Source organism: Triticum aestivum, chromosome 2D (assembly GCF_018294505.1).
Source record: "Triticum aestivum cultivar Chinese Spring chromosome 2D, IWGSC CS RefSeq v2.1, whole genome shotgun sequence".
NCBI lineage: Eukaryota > Viridiplantae > Streptophyta > Magnoliopsida > Poales > Poaceae > Triticum > Triticum aestivum.
Genome location: NC_057799.1, coordinates 35,217,799 through 35,226,459, shown reverse-complemented (window position 1 = coordinate 35,226,459; position 8,661 = coordinate 35,217,799). Strand labels below are relative to the sequence as shown.

The 8,661-nt window shown below is 47.1% G+C and overlaps 1 protein-coding gene across 2 annotated transcripts; it reads right to left on the bottom strand.

Moving 5' to 3' along the window:
* Positions 1–2,640: 2,640 nt before the first annotated feature.
* Positions 2,641–6,016, bottom strand: LOC123051345 (uncharacterized). 2 transcript variants are annotated; one of them, XM_044474207.1, is made up of 5 exons: positions 5,684–6,016; positions 4,566–4,656; positions 4,218–4,485; positions 3,443–3,594; positions 2,641–2,969 (listed from the first exon to the last, which is right to left on the bottom strand). In XM_044474207.1, exons 2-4 carry the CDS (start codon positions 4,647–4,649, stop codon positions 3,446–3,448), a joined length of 501 nt encoding a protein of 166 aa, XP_044330142.1. In that variant the 5' UTR covers positions 4,650–4,656; positions 5,684–6,016; the 3' UTR covers positions 2,641–2,969; positions 3,443–3,445. The 2 variants fall into 2 exon arrangements, with proteins under 2 accessions (XP_044330142.1, XP_044330141.1); XM_044474206.1 differs by lacking the exon at positions 2,641–2,969 and having other exon boundaries at positions 3,095–3,594.
* Positions 6,017–8,661: the final 2,645 nt, after the last annotated feature.

The window sequence follows — 8,661 nt, the reverse complement described above, 5'->3', positions numbered from 1 at the left end:
TAACTGTTAAAAGTTAGGCAAAAGTGGGTGGGGCAAGCAAAATAATGCCAAAAAGGGCATCTCCGACTGGGACTCTCAAATCACGTGCATACGTTCGGATCGTGCTGTCTGACGTGGATCCGTATCGTTCTACGGGGCGGTCCGGACGTGTCTTCCCCGCAAACCGGAGACAAACATGAGGGCTTTGAGGCCGTCCGGACCGTTGCCACGCCCGCTTCTGACCGCCCTGGCCCATCCAAACCCCCCACCCGCCCCTCCCACGCTTTTCATCCTACATGCCGCACTGCTTGCCGTGGCGCATTCATGTCGGTCGCCAAGCATGCAGTACGCAACATTGATGCCCGCGATTTGACTGGATGAGAGGGCGGCGGCAGACAGAAGCGACCTTTCACTGCGGGCATTGAAGCGACACGCCGGCCGAGAGAGTGTCGTCCGCTGCTCGCCTGGATGAACACGCCTCCTCACCGCATTCAAACGACCACAGACTGCCCGCATTCAAACGGCTAGCTCACGGAGGCAGAAGCTCCAAGTCGGCGCGTCATTTAGCAACTCGCCACTCCAAGCCAGCTCGCCGAGGAGTGGCGTGTTGCTCCAGGCCGGCACGTAGTGGACCACGGCAGCACAGGTATCGTGCCTGCCGTGGATGACGCTGTGTCACACCGCTCCTCCCGTGCTTTTGCTGCTCGCGCTATCCGTCATCAACATGTCCGTGATCGCGCCCTGTCGGTGGAGGTTGACGACGCGATGTCCAGCACATCCGCGCCCCCCGCCATCATCTAGAAGTAGAACACCGGAGGCCTCCACCGCTTGGGTCCCATGAAGGCCTCCGCCGAGGCGATGCCGCCATACACAGCCGGTGTCTTGCCCAGTTCAGTGCAAACCAGCGTCGACCCCCGCCTAGGCTTCACGGATGCGGAGCCCCCAATCCCCCCCTCCCGGCTGAAGCACCCCATTTTGCCACTCCGATGAGCGGCGTAGCCGGACATAAGGAAGATACCGGGGGGGGGGGGGGGATATACCTCTGGGGCTCACGCTAGTTCACGAGCGGATTGCCGGACATGGGAAAGACAATGGGATCCGCCATGACCGGCAGTAGTGTATCCGTGTCGTGGGAGTGGAGCTCCGCGCGGCCGGACGTGCACATAGTTTTAGCTATTTTAGTTAAAATATGTCCAAAATGTAATGAAATTTGTCCGGTTTCTATGAAACCTGTTGTCTTTGCATGAGTTTCATATGGTTTGTGACGCGGGAGGAAAATTTACGAGTTGCCGTTGAAGATGCCCTAAGTTCTTTGCACCCGTTTTCAGTACTCCTCGAGCCATCTTTTACTCTCTTTTTTTCAACTAGTATACGATCTGGCTTGGCGAGACCAATTTTTCTGAAAAATACTAACATGTTCAAACAAATTCAAAATATCTATAGACGCACATCCATGTATTTTGTACAGACTCGGAAAGTTCCAGTTCCTAATTCAACCACAGTTAGAGAACTAGAAAAGACATAATCGAATGGGAACAGTGTAAATAGTATTCACTCATTATCTGTTTTGAACATACCGCATAGGTATTCCCCCTGTCTCATAATATAAGAGTGCCACAAACGCTTATATTGTTATTTCAGAATTTTTTGGGTTGATCCAGAGAGAGATAGAGAGAGGGAGAGGGAGAGATTTCGTAAGATTCCTACTGAATGAAGGGCAAAGAATGTATTCCATAGGAATTTTTTTTTTTGAAATATATTCCATAGGAATTTTTTTTTTTGAAATATATTCCATAGGAATTTGATCACCCGATTCCTGGGCTTCCATAAGAAACTATGGATTGAGATCCTCTAAAACTCATATGAAATTCCTTGAATCAAAAGGAGGCCCTACACGGCGCTCTTTGCGGTTTTCCCATCCAAAACGACCCCATTCCCTTTTGTTCCTCCATCATCCCCACCCATAACCAGCAATCATAAATCCACTTCTGTAATCCCACGTAGAAAAAGATGTAAAGCGGCGCCACGGCAGCATCATGAGACGAGCCGCGAAAGGCCGTACAGCACGTTCATTGCGCGAACTCGTGTGCCGAGCGGAAAATCAAATCCAAAGTTTGTTTGCATCCAGATTCATTGATTAGTACTACTATTTTGTTTTTGTTTCCGCGGCGTGCACGTACGTTAATGCCGGGATGCACGGACGATCTGGACCGTTGGGGTTTGGTACAGCTAACTACCGGGAGGAGCGAGCAAGCGGACGGAGACGTCAACGTATGGATCACATGCGTCCTCGGCTCTCTCTCTCTCTCTCTCTCTCTGTCGTCATGTGATGCGTGCCGGCCATCGCCGTCCCTTTCTCATGCTTAACCTTAACCAGCACTGAGCACTTAGTTAAGGTGTATGCATTTGTGTTAAGTCAGAGAGGTGGGTTGGATCTGATCAGCTAATCCGCCGCACCGACACCGGCCCACCCGCCAGACGCAGACGTCTGCCTGGTAATGGCCCTCCCAAAAGAACAAAAGAAGAAGATGACTTGGCATCAGTCGCATTTAACGACAAAGAAAAGATACTACTCACAATATGCACAAGAACGATGCAGAATTGCAGACAGAAGAAGAATGGCACAGTCCCAAGCTACAGCCAGCCGGCCAGCCATCATCATCATCGCAAAGCTCATCAGTTAATTACTTGCAGAGAACAGTCGATCATGGTCACCAGAGATAGATAGCCCACATCTCCCTGTACAACAAAAGGTGCTGTGCTGGGCTCCCCAGTCCCCCTCACCCTCGCACCAAAAGGCCAAGGTATCTCTTGCCCTTCGCACCATTGAAGGTTGCCAACCTCATTGCCGCTCTATATACAGTACATGCATAGGCCTCCTACAGGTGAGGTGCCGGCAATATCCGCCAACAGCATGGCTCTCCATGTCCAGGCACATTACATTCATCGTCAGTGCCTCCCCATGTTTCTCAACCTGACTTCATATCTACCTGCGCATGGAAACCATGGTTTGAATTTTAGATTCACCACAAACCAAAGATAAAACGTGTCATCCAAGAGAAAAAGGGAATTTTCCCAACCGCCGTATAAAACATGTCCTCACTCAAGGACGGTACACGGATAAATAGATAAAACTTTCCCGGCATGATACTGTTATGACTTCATTTGAATGAAGATAACAGGGTACAGGAACAGGTTCAGGCTCAGGACTCAGGTTTGCCAACACACCACACCTAGTGATGATAGGTAACAAGGGTTAAATGTCGGCCGACTACAATTCTCTCGTTCGTAGCAACGGCCTAATCTCACAGCGCGGCGAAACCAAACCGAGATGCGGGTAAAACATCAGGGCTGTTAGTAAACACAATTGGTGAACCCGGCAGAAGCTTCATCTTAGGAGATGTTCGAGCTGTTGAGGACTGGGACCGACAGACATGATTCATTTGCCCCTTGCGGCGTGTACCTACTACTTAGGTTTATCTGCAAGGCTGACGAGGGATCTCACGATGCCCGGGCTGATTTTGTCCGCAAGGGCGCCTTTCTCGGAGATCGCAAACGATTTCTCCTTGACAAAGCTTTGCAGCTTCTTGGTGTCGTAGTCCAGATGCTCTTGATCTGCATCGTTTGGATATCACAATCATCAGCCCAATCTTGAACAGACATATATCACAATCTGCATCGTTTAGACAAGCATATATACAATTGAAGGGTTCAAACAGAAAGAGATCCAATTTTGAACATTAAAGTGGAAACGCTCCTTCAACAAGATATACTTGGAAACAAAAATCCCCAAAAGTTTAGCAAAAACAGTGATAATCAAGACCATGAGCATCAGAGACATAATTTTTTGAAGATAAATCATGCATTCGGCTAAACAAAGCTTTTGCAACATATCATGGTAACAGTTTGCGTTCAGAAGAGGTTGCAGATAAAATGCAAGCTTAGAACAGAACAGACAGGGACTCCAATCACTACTTCACATGTCGATGGCATCGAAAGCTCACATACTTAAGCTCAACATGATTTTTTTTGGTGAATACAAGTAATACAACAAAACACAATAACTAATTTAAACCTCATAGTGGATTAACAACACACATGAATAAATTTGAAAGCATGATCAACCGGAATATTGAAATCGATGGCAGAGTCGTTGGTACAAACTAGTATCAACCCTACTTCAATAGTAAATTGAAATAAATCAGATTGCATGGATCAAGATCCAAGAAGGTAAATACCTTTGTCCAGAACAGTGTGCGCTACATGAAATGGAACACGAGCAAAAATATCTGAGCCTGGAAACATTAGCCAGGTATGTTCTTTGGGGTCGTGATTCCCGCAAGTTGAGCATATCTCCTTTACTAGCTGTTTGGCAGAAGTTCCTTCCATCTCTTTCATTACGATCTCAAATGGAGATGGGACACTGGTTTTAGTTGTCTTGGCTCTTTTCCGGAGGGCAGTTAGGGCCTCCCTGTTAGCATTCCTCATTCTATCGTTCTCCACCAGCTGATCATATACAGAACAGATCAAAACAAATCAATTCTGAGACTTTTAGCATGAATAGCAAGCCAGTAGCACCAACAGACCTGATGCCTTGCCAGAAGAAGTTGCTCTGCGTCTGTTTCTATGTCAATCAGAGTCCCTTGAAGCTGCTTCATGTTGGGATCCATGTTAAAACTGCAAAATAATGTCAATTGGTTTTCATTATTAATTTATTATACAAAATTACTTAAAAAAATACATGTAACATACAATAACAAGATACCCACAAAATCTTCGAAGGTTTTGATTTCAAGGGTGATCCAAGTTATGTGATAGAAGCACAAAGTGCAAACACTAAATACACAAAGTAGGAGACTCTGTCTCTCATAAATAGCTCTAATTACCCCAGGCTGCAGTTCATATTCTCCTATTTAAACGTTTAGTGTCAGTTCCTACTATCAATATACTAACTGCAGGGTGAATTAGTATATCTTACCAAGGAAATCTTCCACAAGTATATAAGCTGGTTGATAAATGAAATAGTTAAATATCTAAGAGAATTAAATAGAATTATCAATTTTTTTAGGGAATACAATTATCAATGTTAACAATGGATCATAAAGAAGTTGAGGCAATTATCAATGTTGCAATGGACCATAACGAATTTATGTATATATCCCCTAAAAAAAGAATTTATGCATATATGTGGCTCAGAATAGAGTAGAGCAAGAAGAATTTACATAAGAGGGAAAAGTGAACTAGTTCAAACGCAGCTGGCTATATGGTGTGGAGAAGCATCCTGATGGGTACATAGACATGGCAAATGATGTATATCTGGCGTCTGCATTATGACGTCCCCGTCCGCTGAAAAGGCATTTCACATGACATGATGTTCTCGTCTCTACAGCATACTAGCAAAATGGCACTAGGAAATTGAATAATTAGGTACATACAACAACACGGGCACAAGCACAACATACTAAAAAATGTATCTTTGTTACTGAACAATACTAGTCAGGAAACAGAAAAAAATAGGACAGCCTTCTCATCTCTCCCTATATGCGCAAAGGGTTGGGTTGTATCTATGTTCATCAGGAATTGTGCCGATATAACCAAATTAACAAATCATACATGCGGACTATGTGTGGGGCTGGGGCATGATGCAGTTTTGACAACGAATTGAACTGTAACACGTAGAGGATGGAGAAGAACACCGCGCTACCTGCAACCGGTTGGCGTTGGCGACCGCGTCTGCCTGCCGGCGCCGGGGACTGGGGGCGTCGGGGCGTGGGGGACGGTCGAATGCGGCGTCGGGAGGTAGGGAGGAGCAGGCGGCACCGGCTGGGGGTAGGGAGGAGCGGGCGGCGGAGCAGAGCAGGGGCAGGCGCAGGCGGAGCAGCTGGCGGGGGAACGGGAGGCGGCTAGCCGGTGCTTCCCATGGAGGAACTGCCCGCGGCGGCGCTGGGCGGGCTGGCGGCGGCGGTGGGTCGAGACAGTCCTAGCGCGGCGAGTCGGGATCGAAGTGTTCTGTTTGAGGTCCACTGTACAGTCGGGTCGAAGCGTACTATCTAATTGCTCATGTGTTGCAACGAAAATATACATATTTTAGTTGCTCATGAATCATGTTCGATGTAACCTTATACAGTGCTCCCTCCGTAAAGCAATATAAGAGTGTTTAGATCACTAAAGTAGTGTTCTAAACGCTCTTATATTTCTTTACAGGTACATTATATTTCAGGCTTTGATATGATTTGATTTGTTTTGAGTATGAATAGATGAATAGAAGAAAAGCAATAAAAGCTTTGATTTAGTTTAGTCTTTGGTAAAATTTGATTTGATTTAGATACGGGTAAGAAAGACAAGATTTTTTTTGATTTAGTTGAGGTTTTGGTAAGATTTAAGTTAATGCAGAACATGGGAGATCAAGGGAAGGGGGTTGAGTTAATGTGCGTGTGGTTTAGGGGAAAATCGTAAAAAAACATGTGGGAGGGGATTGCGTAGTAGAGGATGGAAGGAAGGGTCGCGCACATACCAACTCAGAGATAACGGTTGGTTTGGGGGTATTTGCAGAATTTGACATTTCCACTTACCTTAAAGTGTTCAATTTCACCCACCTTAAACTGTTTGAGGGTATTTGGGGTCAACAAGGGTCATCGTCCTCGTAATATTCGCCGCACCCAACTTTGGTAGTCACTGTAGGCAGCAGCTCGATGTCCCCCTTCTCCAGTACCACGTGCTCCCCTCGCAGTCATGTCAGCCGTGGTAGCAACACTGTGAGTCATAGTCACAACATCCTCACAGCTAGCTCCATCATCCTCATTTGTGGTCCTCGCATTCCATTTGTCGGTCGCTACATCCCCGGTTGCCAATTGTAGCATCGACGGCTCGCGGTTCCAACATCCTCGCACCTGGGCCCCGGCTCCATCATCCTTATATGTGGTCCCCGCATTCCATTTGTCAGTCGACGCATCTCTAGCCGTCGGTCACGGCATCGCTAGGTGGCGGTTCCAACATCCTCCTTTGTCGGTTGCAGCACCGGCTGCCGCCCACCATGGTATAGAGTCGTTGAAGTACCAGCACCACGTGACAACTGTCACGACATGGGCTCGTCGCCATCCCAGCATCCGCCTTTGCTGGTTGCAACATCGCCATTTTCGTCCCTCCGCTCACTGTCAAGAGTGAGGGGGGCAATATAGGCAGCAAGATGTGGTAGAGCATTGCGACTAGGTTGGTGGTGGCAGCGGTGGGAGTGGACTCTGCTCATGCCACCGCCACGGCGGACTCCCCCATCTTGGCCCATGGATCTTTGGGACAAGACACGCGTGGTGAGCGGCACAGTGAGTGAGCGAGCATGGGCAGGAAGGAAACTCTCCATTGGGTTCTTGATATGTCACAAATGTAACGACAATTTTTTGCATGATTCATGCTATATTGGTGTCAATTACATACAATTTGGGCATATACTTATTGAATTTTATTGGACAAACATATTAGTTCAGTGCAATTTCCTATTTTTTCTATTTTATTCGACAAACATAGTATAGGTTAATTCATGTTTACTGTATATGCTATCATCACTCTCTGAAAAGGCTGAAAGCTCCGATGGAGGCCAAAGGGCCAAAATGTTAACGGTCCGTTAGCGGTAAAAAAATACGCCACGCAAACTGGCCAGCCCGCTACTCGCCATATATGGGCCGAAACAAGTACAAGTATCGGGCCAGCATGTGCCCCCGATCCTCACATGGGCCCATAATCATCGCGGGCCATTAGCAGGCCTAAACGTATATTGGCCCCGATGTAGTTTCGGGCCTTTAATAGGTTGACTAAACTGCGGGCCTTGGTTGGGCCAGAAAGTACCATAGGATTTTAACACGTTGAAAAGTAGATTTGGTCCGAATTGTGACGAAGATTTCGCAGGCCGACAGCAAGCCGAAATATACCTCGGCCCATGATTTTTCCAATTACATGACGGGCCGATAACAGACCAAAATTTATCTCGGGCCTTGGTTGGCCCAATCACATTATGGGCTGTAAGCAGGTCAGATGCAAAATCGGGTCGTAATTAGGCCCAATTATACCACGGGCCTTTAACAGGCCGATAGTCAGGTTGGACTGAACTTTATCCATGAAGACCATGGTCCGTTATGAGATCGAAAGTCACTTCAGACCAGAAAATGGGCCCAACTGCAGCACGGCCTGTGAAATGGTCGACAGTGAAACCGGTCCGACAACGACCCAATTGTACTAAGGGCCGCTAAGAGGCCGAAATAAACCTTGGGCCAAACTGGATCAAACTGTACAATGAGCCTTTACACAGGACGAAAGACAAACCAGGCCTTCATTAGGCCCAAAAACATAATGGACTGTTAACAGGCCAGATCTGCATATGGGAAGTAATTTGGCCAAAAGACATGGCAGACTGTTAACGGGCCGGCCCACTAGTATCAGACCAAATTTTGTGGGCCTTTGGCTGGGCCAGCCCTTTTAACCTAAATGGGCCATTGTTGGGCCATTCCACGTGTCGACGTTTCATTGGCGCGTCCTGTCCATTAGATGGATGACATTTGACACGTGGAAAATCATCATTGGTCGGGGCTATTAACGGGTATCGGATCCAAAATCGGCACCCAATAGCTTAACGATGACCCATTATGGTGGATGCCACATGCCAGTTACCCTTGACAAAAACACTTCCATGAT

Excerpts from the sequence above, each read along its gene's own strand:
- LOC123051345 (XM_044474207.1), bottom strand. The coding sequence starts at position 4,649 with ATGGATCCCAACATGAAGCAGCTTCAAGGGACTCTGATTGACATAGAA. Across the intron at positions 4,486-4,565 it reads TTCTTCTGGCAAGGCATCAG|CTGGTGGAGAACGATAGAAT; the intron begins GTCTGTTGGTGC and ends GTATATGATCAG. Across the intron at positions 3,595-4,217 it reads GCACACTGTTCTGGACAAAG|ATCAAGAGCATCTGGACTAC; the intron begins GTATTTACCTTC and ends CAAACGATGCAG.